The sequence below is a fragment of the Physeter macrocephalus genome, unplaced genomic scaffold (genome assembly GCF_002837175.3).
Source record: "Physeter macrocephalus isolate SW-GA unplaced genomic scaffold, ASM283717v5 random_137, whole genome shotgun sequence".
Lineage (NCBI taxonomy): Eukaryota > Metazoa > Chordata > Mammalia > Artiodactyla > Physeteridae > Physeter > Physeter macrocephalus.
Window position 1 is genome coordinate 78,703 of NW_021145423.1, and position 20,353 is coordinate 99,055.

General features: G+C 61.7%; 1 protein-coding gene across 7 annotated transcripts; it reads right to left on the reverse strand.

Moving 5' to 3' along the window:
• Positions 1 to 92: 92 nt before the first annotated feature.
• Positions 93 to 20,095, reverse strand: TRAF7 (TNF receptor associated factor 7). Of its 7 annotated transcripts, none has more exons than XM_028484169.2 (21): positions 19,988 to 20,095; positions 12,531 to 12,649; positions 12,215 to 12,272; positions 10,589 to 10,680; positions 7,526 to 7,642; positions 6,941 to 7,033; positions 6,740 to 6,773; positions 5,892 to 6,075; positions 5,663 to 5,791; positions 4,777 to 4,994; positions 4,622 to 4,695; positions 4,342 to 4,390; positions 4,128 to 4,255; positions 3,849 to 3,931; positions 3,073 to 3,112; positions 2,855 to 2,971; positions 2,647 to 2,769; positions 2,373 to 2,492; positions 2,155 to 2,286; positions 1,955 to 2,074; positions 95 to 1,783 (listed from the first exon to the last, which is right to left on the reverse strand). In XM_028484169.2, the coding sequence occupies exons 2-21, from the start codon at positions 12,609 to 12,611 to the stop codon at positions 1,769 to 1,771; spliced, it is 2,007 nt and encodes a 668-aa protein (XP_028339970.1). In that variant the 5' UTR covers positions 12,612 to 12,649; positions 19,988 to 20,095; the 3' UTR covers positions 95 to 1,768. The 7 variants fall into 7 exon arrangements, with proteins under 7 accessions (XP_028339972.1, XP_028339970.1, XP_028339971.1 ...); XM_007100066.4 differs by having other exon boundaries at positions 96 to 1,783; positions 5,657 to 5,791; XM_055082475.1 differs by lacking the exon at positions 19,988 to 20,095 and adding an exon at positions 18,375 to 18,390 and having other exon boundaries at positions 96 to 1,783; positions 5,657 to 5,791.
• Positions 20,096 to 20,353: the final 258 nt, after the last annotated feature.

The window sequence follows — 20,353 nt, forward strand, 5'->3', positions numbered from 1 at the left end:
AAGTTATAACTTTAACAAATATATATTTAAAGAAAAAAGAAATATTATTGATTCTATAGAAAACCATTTACCAACTGCAAGGACGCTGGAGTCTAGCTCAAGACAAAAGCTGTTAGAGGCCCCGGCCATCTGTCTGTCTATCCTTCCCTCCCTCTGTCCAGGAGTGGCCAGACCTCTGGGCCCAGTAGCACAAACAGGAGGCTGGGGTCTGGGGGAGGGGTCTGTGCTCCACCAGGGCCTCCCCTCTGCTCTCTCTCCTAACTTCTCTGCATCTGAAGAACTTGAAGGATGTGCCTTGCTCTCCGCTGGGCTGTGTCATCCACGCCGTGGAGACAGTGGGGAGGGCTCTGCCTCTCCCATGGGTGCTGGTGCCTCTCCCTTGGGCTTCAGGGGAGCTGTGTGCACAGCGTGGTGAACGTGGGTGCGTCAGTTGGGTGACAGCAGTGGGTGCAGGGCATGCATGCCAGGTTGCGTGTGGTGCGTGTGAGGGTGTGCCCAACCCTCCCTCCTTGGGGCCCTGAGCTGGCCCCGCGCAGCCAGCCCACCCCCGCTCCAGTTCCCACAGACGCTCTGCTCATGGTCTGAGGCCGTGTTGTGTGGTCGTTCTCGCCTTCTCTTCCTCCATCTCCCTCTTCCGAAAAGTACTGACTGGGCTCCTCTATCGTGTTTGCTGATCCACATGTGTTGGGCACAACTTTGACATTTCTTAACAAAAAAGAGAATTTTAAAGCGCCGGGGCTTCCCTGGTGGCGCAGTGGTTGAGAATCCGCCTGCCAATGCAGGGGACACGGGTTCGTGCCCCGGTCCGGGAAGATCCCACATGCCGCAGAGTGGCTGGGCCCGTGAGCCATGGCCGCTGAGCCTGTGCATCCAGAGCCTGCGCTCCACAATGGGAGAGGCCACAACAGTGAGAGGCCCGCATACCACACACACACACACACACACAAAAAAGCGCCGAAAACCAGCGATTGTGTTTCAGGTGGGCTGAGGGGATCTGCCAAGGTGGTGCCTGGGTGTGTGGGGCCCCTTCCAGTGGTCATGTGCTGGCACGTCCCCAGGTGGGTGGGCCTGGTCAGCTACCTGGCCTCTCCTCAGTGGGTGGCCCAGGCCAGGGCCAGCAGGTGGGGAGGGGGGGTTCCGGGCAGGGAGCTACTGTCAGCTGTCAATAAACGGCAGAATATGGAGCTGCCTGGCTCACTTTTTTGGGGTATGTACATTGGGGCAAGTGGGGGGCTAGCCTGTTCCTGACAGGAAGAAGAAGTCACCAAGAGTGTACATCCTGGGGATGTCAACAGGAGCCTCCTGTGGTCCCTGCCCAGCTTCCCTCCCACTGGCTGCTGGTGCCTGTGCTCCCCAGTGTCCTCAGATGGCCTCTTCCTCCCCCTGAGGACCATCCCCACTCAAAGCCACAGTCTGTGCAGCTTTTATTTCAATCAGGAAGTAATCAAATTTATATACAGTCTAAAAACAGTAGAAAAGGTGAGTAAAAAGGCCCACAGTCCATCTGGAGTGGGGATGGAGGGTGGGCCTGGTGAGCATCGTACCTGGCACCCAGACGGGCTGGGCACTGTCCTGGCAGTGACGATGACAAGGCCAAGCAGAGGGAGGCTCATTGGACGCAGGGCAGGGAGGGCACTGTCTGCCTGGCTGAGTCTGCCTGCCTGTTCCCATGGGGCAGGCAGAGACCCCAAGACCAGCCCTGTGGCTCGCCAGACTTGGACAGGCCTAGGTCAGGCCCAGAGGAAGCCAAGACCTGGCCTGGATTCTGTTAGCAAGTCCACACCTGCAGGGGAAAGGCTCTGTTTCAGGTGCCCCTTTGGCCATCCAGCCCCAGAGCCAGCTGCCGTCCATACCTGCCCTTCACTGCCCCCTGCCCAGGGCCGCTAGATCCCAACTCCCTCACCCCCGCTCCCCCCATGCAGCCCCTTTGGATGGCCTGAGCCAAGGCACTGACCTTCACGGTGCTGTCCACAGCTCCTGAGAAGAGCCGGCCCCGGGACACAGCCAGCGCAGTCACACTGCCCTGGTGACGCAGCAGAGTCTGCGTGCAGATCATGTTGTCCATACTCCAGACCTGGGGGCACATGGGACATGAGGACTGCCCAGGCCTGGCACCCGCCCTGAGCCTCCCACCGTTGGTAGGCCAGCTCGCACCCTGAGAGACCGGTCATAGGATGCGCTGAAGACTTTGGTCTGGTCTGGCGTTGAGATGACCGCCAGGGCATACACAGTGCCAACGTGTCCTGTCAGGGTCCGCACCTGCTCCTTAGACTCAATGTCCCACACCTGAGGGGGTGGCACAGGCAGGTCAGAGACATAGACAGGGAAGACGAGCCCAGAGTCGGACCCTGCCCCTTGGCATCCACTCTTACGTGGATGAGGTTCTCGTAGGTGCCACAGACAATGTGGTGATTCGTCACGGCAATAGAGTAGACGCTGCCGCCAGATGTCTGCAGGACGTGGATGCAGTCGAGGGTCCGGATGTCCCAGATCTATGGGCAAGTGCGGGCCACTTGGTCCCAGGCCAGGCACCTCATCCCCTGGGCCTCTCAGCAGCCCACCCACTACCCAGGGTGCATGTGAGGGTCTCCCCACGCTGGCAGCGTGGGGGCAGGGCAGATGGAGCTTGGCATAGGGAGGTTGCACCTTGATTGTCTGGTAGGAGCCGCTGTACAGGTAGCTCTGGGCGGCCACCAGGGCCCGCACCCAGTGGTTGAGGCCGGTGAGCTCCTTCTTCAGCTTCAGCTCGGTGCCCACAATGTCCCATACCTGTGGGAGTGGCCGTGAGCGCAGGCCTGGGGGGCAGGCACCGGCACCCTGCCGCCCCGCACACACGTACACCACCTTGCCTGACCTTGATGGCCTTCAGGGAGCCGCTGAAGAGCATGTTGTGTGAGGAGACCAGCGTGCACACTGGGTTGTCGTGGGCCCGGATCGTGTTCACCTTCTGCAGGTTCTGGATGTCCCAAACCTGGCGGGAGGGAGGACGGGAAGCCTTAGGCCCTGGCTGAGCCCAGGCCCCAGTGGCACAGGGAGCCTGGGGGTCCCAGCCCGCCCACCGGCCCCACTCACGATGATGGTGCAGTCGGCTGAGCCGCTGTAGAGCTTGCACCTGGAGAAGCAAAGCCGAGGCGTCACAGTGCGAGAAGCCAGTACCCTCGCTAACAATGCCCTGGCCAGGCTGGGGGAGCACTGGCCACTGGGAATCAGCAGCCTGGGCCATTGCCAGGATCACTGCTGAGCCCAGCCTCAGTATTCCTGTCTCAGCGAGGGGACCTTGGAAGTGGAGGCCCAGCCCCATGCCTGCCTGGCAAGCATCTGACAGCTGAGCTGGGAGGTGATTACCCCTGTTAGTGTTGCTGGCAGTCAAGCTGTTGCTTCCTGTGAGCCAGCATCTCTCTCTCATACACACACACTCGCACGCTCACGCCCACAACACGAAGCCTCATGACACAAGACAGGAGGGAAGGTCTAGAAGGGGCACCCTGGGAGTGAGGGGGTGGCCAGGCAGGCTTCTCTGTGGTGCTGTGCCCCGGGCTCTGGCTGTCGGCCAGCAGTAGCTGAGTCCCTGCCTCCACTCTCTGGTCCCACCTCTGTCCTCTGGCTGCCTGAGGCTCTCCAGGGCCAAGGCTCTGCTCTGTGAATGTACAGCTTCAGAGATGGAAGGCCCACATGCTGCCACCCATGATTCAGCCCTGCTCAAGCTCGAGGGCATCTCCCAGGAGGAGCAGGCAGAGCCACTCTAGAACACGTGCAGCCACGGACTCAAGCTCACAGTCCACAGGACCTCCCATCCCCGGCTCCACATGGGCCCTGTGGCCTGTGGACACACGTGTGCCTGCACTCACCCCTGGATGCAGAGTGCCAGCACAATGCCATCATGACCCTCCAGCGTCTTCTGGCACTTGTAGGTGGTACACGTGTCCCACACCTGCAGAGACCAGGATCAGGGCAGGTCCCAGCAGGGTCAGCCCAGTGGCAGGGGGCACCATGGCAGGAATGACGTGAGCATGGGGGGAGGGGAGAAAGCCCCATCCATGGGCAGGCCTGGAGCCGGCAGAGGCTGGTGTGCAATGCCCACCCCTGCCCCACCAGGCTGCCAAGCCCCTAGGCAGGACCCTACCCACCTTGATGGTCTTGTCAGAGGAGCCGCTGAAGAGCAGGTCCCCCATTGAGTAGACACAGAGACACCAGACGGGGCCCTGGTGACCCACAAAAGTTCCTTTGCACTTGAAGATCTGCTGCGGGTCGTAGGCTGCAGAGAGATGGGGGAACTGGTGATGGGAGAACTGGAGGGGGCTTCGGGGATGGCGGCGGGAGCGGCAGCGGGCCCATACTCACATCCTAGGATGCCCATGTTCAGCCGTGCATTGATGTGGGACAGCTCGTCCTGTGAGGCCAAGAGTAGAGCAGAGGGTGGGGTGGGCGGGGCTCCACAGCCCTCCATGGCCCCAGGCCTGAGCTCTGCCAGGGCAGGGCAGATGCAGCAACAGCCCTCCCAGCACAGACACCTAATCATAAGTGGGAACAAGCCTGCTTCTGGGACCCAAGTTGAGAGATGGTCTTGTGTCCCCCACCCCACCCCACCCCACCTCCCTGCATCTGGCCCCTGCCCGCTCACATTCAGCATGGACGCGTCCCTCCGGAACTCCATGAGGTCCTCGCTGAGCTTGCTCTGGTTTTCATCCAGGACATCTGTGTAGCAGGGACCAGAAGAAGGGTGTCAGGGACCAGGAGGAGGGGTGCACCCCTGCCACCTCTGGGCCAGGCTCTCACCGAACTTGAGCTCCAGGCTCTTCTCCAGCTGGTCGATCTTCTCTGAGAGCTTGCCCAGCATGGAGCGCAGGAAGGCGATCTCCTGGTCCTTCTGGGCCAGCGCCACGTGCATCTCGTGGAAGCGGTCATCCGTCTGCTGCAGGAACTCCTTCAGGCCCTCGAAGCGGCAGGTCTCCAAGTGCGTCTCATACGTGTCCTGGTTTCCAATGAACGTGCACCTGGAGGGACAGGACAGCTGCCCTGCCCACCTGCTCAACTGCCTGCCCAGTTGGGCCCTTCCCTTTGCCTCCCCAACCCCAAGAATCTCTCTCAAATCCCACTTCTGTGCCCACTGCAGCCCTGATGAGCCACCATCCTCTGCATACGTGCATGCCCACCAACCCACCTACCCATCCTGCTTCTACCCAGCAATCCAGTCACTTCACTCCTGCTCAGAGCTCTTCAAGGGCTCCTCCACCACCTCACCAGCTTCCGCCCTAAAGAGCCAGCTGCTGCCTCTTCTCCCACCCCCAACTCCCCTCTGCTCTCAACTCCGCCAGCTGCCGGAAGCCCTCACCCAGGTCTTTGCCCGGCTCGTGCCCACGCATGCATTCGTTCTCAGCTCGTGCCTTCCCCAACCACCCGCAGCTCCCTGACCGCTCCGTCCCCCGTGTTCCCATGGTGCGCAGGTCTCCTCAGCACCTGTACCTCAGTTTGTAATTACATAGACGATGATGTGGTTCCCGCTAAGGTCGTCTCCCCAGAGCCCGGCAGACAGGCGGATCTCAACCAAGGTTTGCTGAAGGAGGGACCGTGAATGCCAGCCCAGGCCCACTCCCCACCTCAGGTCCACCCACCCCCACCCCAGGGCAGCCCCGTGCGCCCACCCCCGCCCACTCACCCGTACTTGGAGTGGGGACACTTGATGTGCTCGCACTCCTTGAGATGTGCCTCCAAGTTCATCTTGAGAAGGGGCGGGCAGCTGGGATTGTTGGGGCACCGCACAGGCCTGTAGTCACAGCTGCCCTCGTGGTCCCTGGGGGAGGTGGGACGTGGGGCAGAGGGCTGAGTCCCCAGGGGCACCGGTTCTCAGTACCCCTAGGGGGTGGGGACTGGGGATGGAGGGGGGCACTTACTTCCGGGTGCTGAGCTTGATGGTGAAGGGACACCCTCGGGGGTCCACCTCAAAGACAGTGGGCTTCCCGCCCCCCACTGCCCGACAACCGTGCCTGCAGTGGATGAAGAGCTCGCCAATCTGCTCAGCCACCGCGATGTTGTTCACCACCACCGTCAGCTTGGCATTGTCCACGGGACACTTCTCTGGGGGGGAGGGCATGCTGACCCCAGAGCCCACCCGGCCACCATCTCCCCTGGCAGCCCTGCCCTGGGCACTGTGGCCAGGCTGCTCTGTGGGAGACCATTCCCTGGTGGGCAGCAGTCCTGGAACACGCTCCCCCAGCTGGGTGGGCTGAGCCTCTGTCAGGGGCCTAATCCACCCGTCTACCTTCCCCTCTGGGGCGCCCGGAATAGGAAAGGGTGCACGGCTGGGCCACCGAGAATGACCACTGGGTGAGCAGGTGATGGCAGAGGCCTCTCAGTTGACCCGAGAGTCTGGGGCAGGGCCAAGAGAGCTGGGGACAGAGCATGGAGAGGGCCAGTCCTGGGCCAGCGCTAAGGCCTGAGACGGTGAGGCTGGCAGCCTTGACAGCAGGGGCAGCGTCCGAGAGAGTGGGCGCTGTGCCCAGAAGGCCCACCCACACCCGCCGTGGGGCGGGCTCTGAGCTGCCGTGCTCGTCAAGGTCTTGAGCCTGGCCCGAACCTGGCCCGAGCAGTCACCCAGGAACCACTGCCGCAGGAGAACTAGGGAGAAGTGGCTGTGCAGCCAGGGTCTCCATCAGTGCTGGGCCCAGGCCGGACCTCCCTGGAGGGACCTCCCCGCCGCTGGGGAATAAAGGTGGCCGAGCCTAGGCTGAGAGGGCCTTACCTGACTTCAAGGCGCATCTTCGACAGAAGGTGTGCTGTGGAGATACCGGGCGGATTGGGGTGTGGCCACAGAGCTGCCCCCACCCCGTGCCCACTGCAAAGGGCACCTGCTGGGTGGCCAAACCAGGCCTGTGAGCGAGGCCAAGGCTCCCCATGAAAGGGGACTCATGGTGATGCACAGGTCAGGGAGGAGCAGGCTCACCCCACACGTGGTGATCACAGGGTCCTTGAACACACTGCAGCAGAGCTGGCAGCAAAGCTTCACCGAGGGCTGCTCGGCAAACACCAGCGGCTCCTAGAACAGGCAGGGCTGGGTGAGGGTGGGGCCTGGGACTGCTGACATGGGTGCGGGCATCCAGGGCACCCAGCCCCTTCCCCTGCGGGCCTGGGCTGCCCTCTTGGGGTGGAAGCACCTCGGCCAGGGTGTGTCCTGAGAGGAGGAGTCCGCTGAAGCCTAGGGCTGGGCCTGAGCCCCAGTAGACCTGAGCAGGAAGCACCCCTCCAGCCATGCCCTCACCCCATGACACCTACCCTCTCCCTGGGACAGAGACTAGAAAGGGCCCCACATGGGACCAGCCTTTCATTCCCAAAGCTGATGCCTGGGCAGCCCCTGGGGTGGGGAGTGAGAAGAATGTGCCTGGGGGACCCAGCCCAGCCCCCCGAGTCCCTGACGTGGACCCGTGCAGATCAGGGGCCCCGATCAGGACCTGAGGGGAAGGTGCCCCCACCGCCCCAGGATGGGGAGGGTCCCTTGGAGTCTGCACCGAGGCTTCCCGGCCACACCTACCGGCTCCTCCTCCTCCTCGGGCAGCGAGAACGTGGAGCGCAGGGACATGCTGGACTCCGAGTGCAGGGAGCGGACGGAGATGGCCGAGTCAGAGCGGCGTGGGGTGCTGATGGGGGGCTGCGGGCAGACAGGCGGCCGTCAGCTGGCAGGAGGGCCGGGCTCGGAACCCCGTCCCAGTGGGCGCCCACTTAGCCCACGGCCCGTGTGTGCGGGGAGCCAGTGTGACGCCCAGGCCCCGCCTGCCTGGCAGTCCCGGCCCTGTGGTTGGGACGCCTGCTCACATCTGCCAACTTTCTTTGTGTAAATGGAGAGACTTCCTGCTATTCAATTCTACGAGGACACGCTCGGCCTGCTTCCTGCTTCCCGTGAGGGAATGTAGGCCGCAAAGGGGACACCTCCACCAGCCAATCCCGGGGCGGGGGTGGCCAGGCCCCCAGACTGCTGGAGGGAAGGGGGTGGAAGGCTGGCCGCGGGAAGCTGCAGGGCTCCAGGTGCCCGCCGGGCTCAGCCACCCGCCTGGCCGTCCTGGCCGGGGACACTAGCCCAGGCCAGTGAGGCTCCCTGGGGGGAGGCGGGGACACCCCCACCAAACCCCAACCAAGCTTCTGAGAGCAGGAGGGGGGCCGCGGGTACTCATCTCTGCCTGAGCCACCAGAAACACAGATCTGGGGGAGTGCCAGGGCAAGGGGTACTGTCCCTTCCTCCCCTCTGGGCCTGGAACCCTCCAGAAGAGATACTCCAAGAGCAATCGCTCCCCATGCTCTTCCCCTCCTGCCCCGAAGCTTCATTCATGAGCCATAAACCTCCTGCCACCACGCCCAGCCCACCTGCCCCCTCTAGGTCCCAGCCACTCTGGGACCTGGCTGCCTCTGTCTGAGCCTCTGTGGGTATGGGGACTGTTGGAATGATCCCCTCCCCGCCAGCCCGGGGTGTGGGACCCACCGCGGGCAGAGGCAGGCTGGCCGGGCAGTTCCAGGGCCCGGCTTCCCCGAGCAGGTGCAGCAGAGATCAGTGTCCCCAGCATGCCTGCAGACAGGGACCTCCCTCACCAGGGCAGCGCCCACCTCCCATCACAGCATCTCAAGTGGCATGTTTGCATGGAATCGCCACATGAGGAACAAGAGGGGAAATCAGAAAAAGTGAGTCAAATTATCCCCAGGGCAGCGATGGAAACCAGAGGGTGAGAGCAGGTCCAGACAGCATCTGGGCTAAGCATATGGGGCCCGGCCTGGCTCTGTTCTCCCCTGCCCCCCTAGCCCCCTGCCCCCCTACCCACCTGCCCCTTGCGGGGCTCCCATTCCTCCTGAGTAAAGGGTCTGTGGCTGCCAGGCCTGGGCTGGGGGCAGGGTAGCTGGCCCTAAAGTACAGGGCCTGGGAGAAGGCCCGGCTCCCCAGGGCAAACAGAGGGGGCAGCCTGTGGGGGCCGAACATCCAACAGAGATGGCGCCCAGGTGGCCGCGGCTCAGGGCCCTCACAGCACACGCCTACCTCCTTAGAGCCACCAAAACCCAAGGATTCCAGAAACCATAGGCATGGGGAATTCACTTCCTTCAAGGCCCAGCTGGGCAGGCGAGCCTTCTGTTCCCAGACTCACTCCATGGGCAGGTCACAGGTCCCGGAGACCGAGGCAGGCAGAGCCCAAGGGAGGGGGAGCTCGTGCTTAGGGAGGGCCTAGTGCAGTGCTGGGCACACAAATGTGTTTGTTTGAATAATTAAAAATACTTTTTGGGCTTCCCTGGTGGCGCAGTGGTTGAGAGTCTGCCTGCCGATGCAGGTGATGCAGGTTCATGCCCCGGTCCAGGAAGACCCCACATGCCGTGGAGCGGCTGGGCCTATGAGCCATGGCCGCTGAGCCTGCGCGTCCGGAGCCTGTGCTCCGCAACAGGAGAGGCCACAACAGTGAGAGGCCCGCGTACCACAAAAAAAAAAAAAATACTTTTTTTCTCCCTATTAAATAGGAAACAAAGGTCTGGCTGCCCAGCATGAGGAGAAGCCTTTGGTGCTGGGAGGCTAGAAGGGCTGGAGCACTAGCCGGGGGCCATCGGGGGCTCTGAGGGAAAGCAGAAAGCAGGCACAGGAGAGGTGAGTGGCAGTGGGAGGGTGCTCGCGTCCCACCCCCACCAGCTGGGCCAGCCTTCGCTTCCCGCAGCAGTCCCAGAGCCGGGCGAGGACCGACAAACAGGGAATGGCCACTGTGACCCTGGCCACACGGCCTGGGCACCGACAGCCAGCTCCAACTCTGACCCGAAGCCCTTCCTCACTGACCCCAGCCTGGGCCTGTCCATCTTTCCCCACCTGCTGAACCCTGTCTCCCTCGTTAGGAACCCCAGACTCGGGGCCTCTGCCTCTACCCGGCAACCCACCCATTCATCCTCTGCTCAGCAACAGAGGAAGCTTTAAAAATGGGGATCTGGGAACTTCCCTGGTGGTGCAGGTTAAGAATCTGCCTGCCAATGCAGGGGACACAGGTTCGAGCCCTGGTCCGGGAAGATCCCACATGCCGTGGAGCAACTAAGCCCGTGCACCACAACTACTGAGCCTGCACCCTAGAGCCCGTGAGCCACAACTACTGAAGCCTGCATGCCCTAGAGCCCGTGCTCCGCAACAAGAGAAGCCACTGCAATGAGAAGCCTGCGCACCACAAAGAAGAGTAGCCCCCACTCGCCACAACTAAAGCCCACGTGCAGCAATGAAGACCCAACGCAGCCAAAAAAAAATTAAAAAAAAAAAATGGGGATCTGATCTTGATACCCTCCCGAATGAACCTTCTGTGGCTCCCACCCCCACAAGATGGAGCCAAACTTGCCTCCTCTCAGCCTGCAGGCACCATACTCTCTGGCTCAGCCACCCTCACCAGTGCCTCTCTCTAGAAACCCAGCCATGGGTGCTCAGGCCTCAGGGTGTCGGACATGCTGGGCCCGACACCAGCTCGCTTCACCCTCAGACCTGAGCTCGCAGCTGAGCCTCCACCTTCAGCTCCTGGGCCCTGGGCACCTGGAGGGAGGGCAAGGTGGGAGGCAGGATCTGGAGGGGTGGGGAGGGGGGAGCGAGGCGCAGACCTACCATGCTGTCCTCCTCATCCCGCGGGGAGTAGGCGAGGGAGCTGGAGGAAGAGGGCGTCCTGCGGTGCTGTTTGTATGTGCTGGTCCCATCGGCTGTGAAGAAAAGAGGGCTGAGATGCTGCGAGCGGGGCCGTGTGGGGAGGCCTGACCACCGTGGCAGGCAGTGGGCTCCTTCACAGATGGGCCAGGCAGGGGCGGAGGCTGGGCTGGGGGTTGTGGTTGCCTCCCCAGGTCTAACCAGTGCCTGCAGCTCACCCGCAGGGCTCAGCCTGCCCTGGACAGTCCCAGCGCTAAGCCCAGAAGCTCCCAGCCCCAGCCCTGCCACCCACAGGCAGAGAGGTCCGAGGCCCCTCAGCTGGTACGTGGTGGGGCCAGGATGGCAGCCTGGTGGTCTAGGTCTCCTCTCTGCCCACCTCCTCCCCTGGTGCGGCCAGAATCAGGAACTGGCCACAGGCCCTCTTGGCCTCCTACAGGGAAGACTGCTGAAGGCATGGCCCTCATCCTCCTGCACATCACCCCGGCTGCCCAGAGAAGGCACTGGTCAGGGGTCCATGTGGGAACAGGAGCCAGCCTCACAGGCCCTGAAGGCAGTAGCCAGAAGCCTACAATGGCCAACACTGGTCTCAGGCCCCAGCCAGGGCCAGATGTCACAACAACCAGCCCCAAAGGCCTGGTTCATGATCCAGGCTTCAAATGGCTGCCCTGTGACTGGGCCTCAGTTTCTCTGTCTATAATGAGAGGGGCTGGGCGAGGCAACTGTTCATGCCTGGTCACTGGCACTGACCATCCCTGACACTGAGGGAGTTGCTGGGTTGGCCACGGGCAAGACAGGCCCCCATTACTTTCTGCCCGGGAGCTTTTGACTGACACGACAGGGTGCTACATGGTTTCTAACAGTAGATCAGAAATTAAAGAACAATTACTCGGGTGATGCAATTAGGGGGTATGTATATTTGCTTTTTCCTCAGAAAAGAACATCTAAGAAAAACACAGGGCTCTTTCACAGCCCCCGAGGGGGTCACCCAGCAGTAAAAAGGAGCCTGTGTGAGCAGATGTCCACGGTGGCCTGGTGACCCCGCCGAAAAGTGTATCCAGAAGATACCGTGGAAAAGCAATTAAAAACTAATTAGCAGCTGGTGTTCTCCTAGAGGGGCAGAGTCCTGAAAAGACAAAAGAACACACACTGCTCCCCAGAAGCACCGGTCCTGACAGGAGGGGCACCATGCCCTCATGTCTTCGGGAAGGAAGCTGTGCCCTCATGGTCTAGTTCCTCACCGCCTCCCAGAACACACAGTGCTGAGGGCTCAACCATGGGACCAGACTCGGGAAGGGATCCCGTGAGTACTTCTTATCACCTCCCCATGCCCAGCCTGGTCCCCAGTCCTGACCTTTCAGAGCCTGCTAGAAGCCTGGGTGGGATGAGTCAGGGGTCACTTGATAAAGGACAGGTGTGCAAAGTGGTGCCGGAGAAGTCGGGCAGCCCACGCCAGAGAGGCAGCAGGCGAGGCCCCAGGAGGCAGGTGCAGGAGGATATGGGGGTGTGGGAGGAGGATGCGGCAGTGGAACAGGAGGGAGCAGGATGGGGGACTCCTGCCCAGCCCAGGTTGGCCTGGGCTCACAGGCTCACCTTTTGTGATGGTGGTGACAGCCGAAAAGGCGGGCCCGAAGGTCGTTTCCATTCTGGTCTGGAGAGAGAACAGATGAGACTTGGCCTTGACCCCAGCGAGGATGTGGACACACACGTGGACATGAGCTGACATGCTTTCCCACTAACGAGTCCACAAGCGTGCATATACTCAGACATGCCAACCACACACACGGCATGGCCCACCCAAGGGACCTCCAGGTAGGCAGAGGACTGCTCTGGAAGCTTTTCTGGGGCCCTGGGTATGTGGGGTGTGCACAGAGGCAGACCCTTCCCCGAGGGTGTCTGTCCCCCTTACCCCGGTGGCGGCGTCTGGGGTAGGAAGGTTGCTAGGCCCCCCGGAGAAGCGGTTGTAGCGGGCGCTCTTGCCCGAGCTCATGCTCTAGAGAGGCATCTAAGGTCCTCGGGCAGCGTCCCCTATGGGTGGAGCACAAATGAAGGGCTTTGGAGATGGTGGCCAAGCCCCTGTCGGTTGGTGGGGCCGCTCCACAGAGGCAGGCCCCCTCTGGCCAGTCCACCACAGGGCACGCTTCAGTCTCTCTCCACCACCAATCCCAACAAGGGCAGGTCCATGCGGGCAAAGTCCCTTCCCCTCCCTCCCGTCCCAGCTGTGCACAGGCCAGAGGAAAGGAGACCCTGGGTGCAAGCAGGCAGCTGACATTCAGTTCTACCTTGCTTTAAGGCTTAGCTCTTTGGAAAAGCCCACCAGCTCCACCCCAGAGCTGGAGAGCCCCTCACCCCTGCTCTGTCTGCTCCTCTGGGTCCGAGGTCTGAATGTCCCTGGGGCCAAGGCTGGGTATACACAGCAGGACAAAGCCACAGGCCTGTTTCCTGCCGGGGCAGGTGTGGTCAGGCCGAAGCCGCCTGGTCTGCAGGATGTCGGGGATGCTGGCCATGCCCGCAGAGAACCTGTGGGGGACGTACCTGGAGCCCAGCCCCTCACCAGCCTCATCACATGCAGAAAGCCCCTTCGGGCGGGGGAGGAGCGAAGAGCTCCGACTCTTGACCTTGTGCAGGTCACCCACTCCAGGAACAAAGGGTACCCCAGTGTGACCCAGTCTCAAGGGCTGGGGTGTCAGGGAGAAGGCACAGTGGGAATCATCCCAGGTCTCTGGTGACTCCCACCCAAGAAGAGAGGGGCTAGATGGGCCCTGAGAGAGCTGGCCAGGCCCAGGTGTACCCACAGAGTAGGAAGAGATTAGAAAGAAAAGGAGACCCAGTCAGCAGCTCACACTAGGATGGGACCCCAGGGAGAGCTGCTCCATTCCCGAGACAGCGCCCACCCTGTGGTGGCCCTATCAGCAGGCACCCCCTGGGAGCGGTCTTCCCCATGTCAGGACCCTCAACAGTCTGTAGCCAGGAGCACAGTCTCCCCCTGCAGCGGTCAGCTGTGTTGAGAGCCACGAGACCAGCGGCTTGAAGCCAAGCTCCCCACGGGGAGGAAGGCCACACGCTCAGGACTGCTGTCAACAGGCCCACTTGAGCTCTCCACCTCAGGAGACCCCCAGCAGCATCCCCTGGACTGTGGGCTCATTGCCTGGCACCCGGCCCAGCCATCAGACCAGCATCAGGAACTGCTCTAGGAGGTCAGTCTCATCTTGCTCCTGGGGCCGCGTGGCAGGCAGGGGCCCACCCTGTGCTCTGGAGTCCTGCAGGACTGTGAGGCTCCAGGGGAGAAGGGCTGCTAAGCCCCCCACACTGTGGGAGAAGGCGGGAGATGGTCTCTGCCCCCTACTGTGAGGCCAGCAGAGAGCAACTGTACAGTCCAGCTGGTTCTGGCACCTTCCACACCAGGTTCTCCTGACCTGGACCATCTAGCGACATCCACGCCCCACCCCCCCATGGCCAAGCAGTGTGACGTGGGGCCCACCCAATGGTCCCCCAACCCGGCCTGCAGGTCTGCGGCGGGGGGGGCTCTCAAGCATACCCCGCCCTCTGCACTGTGCTCCCAAGCTGCCCACCCCTTCAAATGCCACCTGCACGCCACCCTCCCGAACTTTGAGACTCAGGCATTGACAGGGCGGCTCTTGGCCCCTGCAGTTGGCACTGCCATGAGGCACCACCCCCGCAGGGCTCTGAGCCCCTATGGGTCTGGCTAGATAGGGGATCCTGAGAGCTTGGCCAAAGCCCCCCCGTCCTGCCCACCACTCTCCCTGCTGTGACTCGAGGGGCCTGGCTGCCCCAGCCCAGGCTGTCTGGTGGCTTGTCCTCTCAGGGGAGAGACGAGGGCTCCTGAGAGTGGGCAGCGCCAGGCCCTCAGGCAGAGGGGTGAAAGGGGCTTGTCCAGAAGCCCACCTCCAGCCCCGCTGTGAGTCTGCATGCTAAGCAGGAAGTCTTGGGGGCCGCCCTGCCTGGGGTAAGGACACTCTGGCTGCGGTGAGGCCCAGGTGAGGCCCAGACAGTGGAGAGTGGGAGCTCCAAGACTCATTGCATCAGCATGAAAAGCTCCGCCCTTTGGGGAAACCCAGGGTTGGCTCCAGACTTAGCACCACGGGGGCGGAAGTAGGGGGTGTCACAGGGAGGCCACTGGCTGACACTGACCTGGATTTTGCAATCCATCTGCTCCTTCCAGTGCAAGCTCCCAGGGCCAAGAAGCCAGCTGCTGGCTCCAGCAAGCGGCACCCACGGTCCGGGTGGCCAGGACCACAGCAGGTGCTCCCCCAGGACCTCAGCCAGCCCGCTGCCCGCCCCTCTTCAGTGCCGGGTGCCCAAGTGCCTGTTGCTGCAGCCTGGGAGAGCTGGCGTCTGGCTGTCCTGCACTCTGAAGTGAAGTAAACAGAAAGGCATGCAGGGCCCGCAGGGCAACATGCAAATCGGGCCGGAAAGTCTGCAGACAGCCAATAGCGGTCAGGCCCTCAGCGATGACACAGGACCCGGTAGGGGACGTACAAGACTGGCCCGTGAACCAAGCTGAGTGAGGGAAGGAGGAAGGGAACCATTTCCCCGGTTCACAGGGTTCAGTGTGCAGCCCCAGCCCTGGACAGGGGGGTGGGGGGAAGACCCTGCTCGTCCCGCCCACCCGGAACCAGAACCAGAGATTGCATCCAGAGCATCTCGGAATTGAGCAAGATGCCCTCGGCCTGCCCTCAGGCTGGTCCCTGGGGGCTGCATTTCGCAATAATAGTCTTCCCCAGTATCCTCTGGCTCTGGAGGCCAAAACCCCAGAAACGCAACAGCACATGCAGCACTCCCTTGGCTGGGGCTACAGGGAGGCTGGGCCCAGCCGTCCTGGGGGTGTGCCCCGGCCCCCCAGGGGAGGAGGTCTCTTCCCCACCCCACAGTCAGCTTGAGGCTCTTAGGCAGGCAGGAAGTTGTCAACTAGAGCAAGAATCCTCAGCCAACCCAGAGCCTGGCCTCTCTCAAACTGGGAAAAGCCGTGGGATGGGCCGACTAGGGAGACCTGGGGTTGGGGAGGGCGAGAAAGGGCTTCCCCTCAGTCCTTCCCCACTCCCCACACCTCCTGTTCCCAGGTGCCTCAGCAGAGCCCAGGGGAGGGACTCAGGGATTCTATCCCAGAAAGAGAAAAGCCCCCAGGTCCTGATGGAAATGGGGCTGTCCACATTGGATAAGGCTGATGGGAGAGTGGGACCTACGGACGCTTAGGGTCCGTGCAGGAGCAGCCCATCCCCTGCCTCGCCTGAGCCAGGGGTCAAGACCCAGGGGTCTTTGTCCAACCACATCCATGTCTAAGGGGCTCCTGGGGCCTGGGGTGCACTCACCGCCCAGTGAGGAACCAGAGATCTGCCCAGAACGCCCCAGCCCCTGCACTTCTCCACCACAGCCCCTCTTCAGGAAAGCCCCTCACCAGCCCCCTTCTCTGAGCAGCCTGCGCAGGAGGGCAGGCCAGCTCCATCGGGGCCCCTCCTCAGCCTGTCCCCTAGAGGGAGCCCAAAGGGATCTTCTGGGGCCTCACCCTCAGGACTGTGGGACATGACCCCCCTTTCCCTTAGGAAGTACCCAGAGGGGTATGGGTTAGGCATGGTCCCGTGGCTGGCAGCCAGTGGAGTGGCAGCCTAGGCTGGCCACGCCAGAGCTGGGGGCAGTGGGGTAGCCAGACGAGGCCGAGCCCCCCCTCAAGGCAGCTTCTCTGATAGCCCTAGGCAGCAAATGTGGTGGGGTTCCCTGAACAGCACATGCTGAGCCAGCAAGGGGGTGGACTGCCCTATAAATGTCGTCAGGCCACACATTTGGCACCGACTGCCCCAGGGAGGAGTGTGGGTGGCTCGGGAAACCTCGGCCCTTCCTGCCACGGCACCGTGGGTGGCCAGCTGGCTGGACTGTGGCCAGAGCTCCAGGTGCAGCCCCTGGCATCACCTGCAGACCGCACAGCCCCCCAGTAAGCCCCTCCCTGGGCCTCCAGGCCCCCAGGCCCAAGCCCAGGCCAGGCTGCCAAATCCTATAGACACAGGCCTGGTTGCCATAGCAAAGCCACACACACTTCCCCTGGCTGTTTCCTGGAGTCCCCTTCATATGCCTTTTCCATCCCAAACAGGAAGGGTGTGATGCTGGGAACCCACTCAGCAGGCCCTGATCTGAGGTCTGCTCGGCCTCCCTTCCCTCCCAGCACTCAGCCCAGACCTTTGCCCTCACCTTGCTATCTTTCCCTCGGTATCCACAGCCCGGACTCCCCAGAGGTTTCAAAGCTGCCTGCCTAGACACCTGCTGTGACCTCCCCTCCCAAGGGCTCTGCCCCCTTGCACCCTCCACCCAGCCTCCTGGCCTTTCCTGTCCAGGTCCAGCCTCTCCAGCCTCCCTGGCCCCCTGTGCTAGAGGGAGGGAGTCTCTCCTGCTCTGTGGCCTGGCCTTAACCCCCACTTGGCAATGGGAATGGCTTCCCTTCCCCAGGGCCCTTGGGGCCAGTCTCATCTCCCCATCCTTTTTTTCCCACATCTGATGGCCATGTATGAGGTGGGAACCTGGCCCAGCCTGGGGGACATCCAGAGGGCTTCCTGGAGTAAGGGGTTGGCCAGATCCAGAGCAGGGAGAGAATGTTCTGGGAACAGGTGGCATTCATCCCCCTATCTCAGTGTCCGGCTGCAGGGCCACTTTTTCCTGTCCACACCTTCCCTCCACTTCAGTGCCCATCCTAGCTTCGACTGCAGGGGCGGAACTGGGAAGCATGTCCCTAAATTAGTGGGTCTAAACTCATGGAAACAGGCCCTGGGCCTTCGCCCAAGAGCCAAGTGGCCAGCAGTGCCTGGGCCCAGTCTGCACCTCCAGGCTCCCTTGGCCGTTTTCTCATCACTCCCTGCGTGGCTTCTGTCTCCTGGGCTTCCTCCTTCTTGCTCCCCTGTAGAAGTCAGGAAGGGCACGCAGTCCCTGGGCCAGATCTGGGTCTGGAGGTGACCGGGAGCATGGAGGGCAGAGGTCTGGCCCAGCCCACTCCTCCGTCTAGCCCTCACGATCCAGCCCTCTGGCACATTCCTCCAGTCCTGGTGTCTGCTGGGCTGCTCCTTCCCCGCTGGGTGCCCTCCCTAGGTGCTCCTGGGATTGTTCACCCCTCCAAAAGGCTTTCAGACAGCCCGCCTTCCCCTGCCTAGGGCGGCCAAGGGCCAGGTGTGCACAGTGACGTCAGCACCCCCCCAATGCCCACCTCCTGCTTCGCCTGCTCCACCTGACTCCATGCTCCTCCGGGGAGGAACCATACCTCTTCTGCCCCACGGCCAGTGCACAGTGGACACTGAAGGCATCTGTTGAGAGGGGTTGGTGGGTCCATCTTCATGGGTCTGAGCCAGAGGTCTGAAGTCCTAGGTGCGCACCCACAAGTGCCAGACTCAGACCTGAGTTCAAATTCTGCTTCTGCCACTTAATAGGTGTGCAACTCTGGGCAAGTTACTTGCCTGCCAGGTCCTCGGATTTCTCACCTATTAAATGGAGTGGATGTACCCAAGTCTGGAAGGAACTGTGAGTGATGCCATGTGAGTTAACAGCGAAGTCTCCACTGACATCAACTCCTCCCTGAGAACTGAAAATGGAAGCCGAGAGGCCACACCGGACACAGACAGCCAGCAAGGGGTCACGGCCAAGGCTGACCAAAGCCCTGTTCCTTCTGCTTCCTCTGTTGCTGCGTGCAAACTGAGGAGCTCCACCTTGCATGTAAGCCAGCCCCTCCCCAAGCCATGCCAGCTAGCGGCCAAATTACCATGTCTGGGCTGCCGAAGCCTCCCAAGCGGCTCATGCCCTTCAACTGCATCTTCTTCCATTTCCCAAACTGTCCGTTCCTTTGTCCAGCCAACTGGCTAAGGTTCACATCCACTGCAGGCCAGGCCCTACGCTCCTTCCCAGCCTGTCTCTTTCAGCCAGACTGCCCTTTTCCCTGCTCTCTCCCCGAGGGAGGTTCTGGCTTCCTGAAGATAGTACTGCTATAGGATGCAGGCACTTTGAGACACAGGGCCTGGGGTTTCCATGGAGAAACTTGAATGCGCAGAGCAGTCAAAGTGGGAATTTATGACGGAGAGGGGAAGGGGTGTGGGAAGGGAGAGGCCCAAGAAAAGGAATGAGGAAGAGAGAGGCCACATAGTTGGCAAAGGCCAGGGGGTGGGCAGGTCCCGCCTGTGTGAGTGTGGGGAGGGGTCTGAGGGATGGGAGAAGGGTGTGCTGACAGGCTGGGCAGCATAGAGCTCTAAGCAAGGGACACAGCAAAGTAGGATGGAACCCTTCCCCCCTAGAGCAGGGTGCGATCTAGCAGGACCCCAGACTCATCCGCAGCTGACCACCCTGACCTGGCTCAAGACAACCAGGGCCGGGCAGCCAGACCCAGTGAGAACTAGGAGAGGAGGGCCCCAACCCACACTCCTCTGCACATAAGCCAGCCTCCTCACCTTCTCCTACTTCCCCACTGAAGCCAGCAGTCCATCCTCCACTCACAACCAGAGGCTCTTTACTAGACTTAGATCTGATGCCCTCTCTCCTGTGCTTGAGTCCTCCAAAAGACTCCCTTGTAAGCACAATACAATCCCCATCCTGCGCTCTGGTGTGTCTTCACCAATTCACCTCTCACGACGTTGCCAGTACCCGCTGGTGTACGCTGAGCTTCCTCACCCTGGGCCTTTGCACATCTTGCTACCTCTGCCCAAAAAGCTCTTCCAGTAACTTTCCAGGATGGGATGCTCACTGTAGGTGCCCCCTCCCCAAGGCATTCAGGAGCCCCCGGTACTCTCTTTCTCAATACCTTGCTTCTTTTTTTCATAGCACCTATCACGAATCCTCATGACTGTGTCTGGATATTGTCAATCCCGCGCCCCTCTCTAGATCACCCGTTCTCAAAGGGGGTACGCTTGGAAATGTCTGGAGACATTTTTGGTTGTCACCTCGGGGGTGGGGGAGGTTACTGGTATCTAGTGGGTGGACACCAGGGATACTGCTCAACACCCTACAAGGCACAGCAGGGAATGATGGGCACGAAGTATCAAGAGTGGCGAGGTTGACAAACCCTGCACGAGAAGAGCCTAGGAGAACTGGGATCATGCTCTCCGCAGTCTCCCCGCGCCTACGACAGTGCTGGGCACCCGGCGGCGATCAGTAAACGCAGGAAGAAAGAATGAATAAAGGAGAGAATGGAGAAAGGGAGTGAGTGACGGACCAGCTGACAGACAGACGGACTGACGGGGGAGACCCCGGAGCGTCTCAGCCCCGCCCCCCAGGCCCGACCCATTCCCCAGACACCAACACGCCGGCCCTCCGCCCCTCCGCGCGGGCCCAAGGCGCGGGCCCAAGGCGCGAGCCCCAGGCCCGGCACGCCACTAGGACACTCACCCGCCCGTGGCCGCTCGGGAACCGCAGCGCCACCCTCCCGCTTCATCGTGCCCCCTCTACCGCTGGCCGGGAAAGGGACAGGACGTTCGAGCCGGAAGCGCTCGGGCGCTGTGCCCGCCGGGATTTGCAGTTCCCTGGCTCTCGGGGCCCGAGGCGGACACCTTACTCGAGGCTCTTCAGAAACTACGACTTCCGGCGGCTCAGATGTTGCGGGGCGGGGTTGGTGGCTTCAGAATCACTCTATGTTGCAGATCGGACTCTGATTGGCTATGTATATCCGTCGCTCACAGTTAAGTTCAATGGCCTCTGCAAAAGGGTGGAGCTTCGGATGTCGGGTCCGGGAGATCGCCCCCAAAAGAAATGTCA

What these genes read in the sequence shown, in the direction of transcription:
- TRAF7 (XM_007100066.4), bottom strand. Translation starts at nt 12,611, where the DNA reads ATGAGCTCGGGCAAGAGCGCCCGCTACAACCGCTTCTCCGGGGGGCCT. An exon ending in GGGATGAGGAGGACAGCATG is followed by an intron (nt 7,643 to 10,588) that starts GTAGGTCTGCGC and finishes GTCTGCCCGCAG; the next exon opens with CCCCCCATCAGCACCCCACG. An exon ending in AAGATGCGCCTTGAAGTCAG is followed by an intron (nt 6,076 to 6,739) that starts GTAAGGCCCTCT and finishes CCTCCCCCCCAG; the next exon opens with AGAAGTGTCCCGTGGACAAT.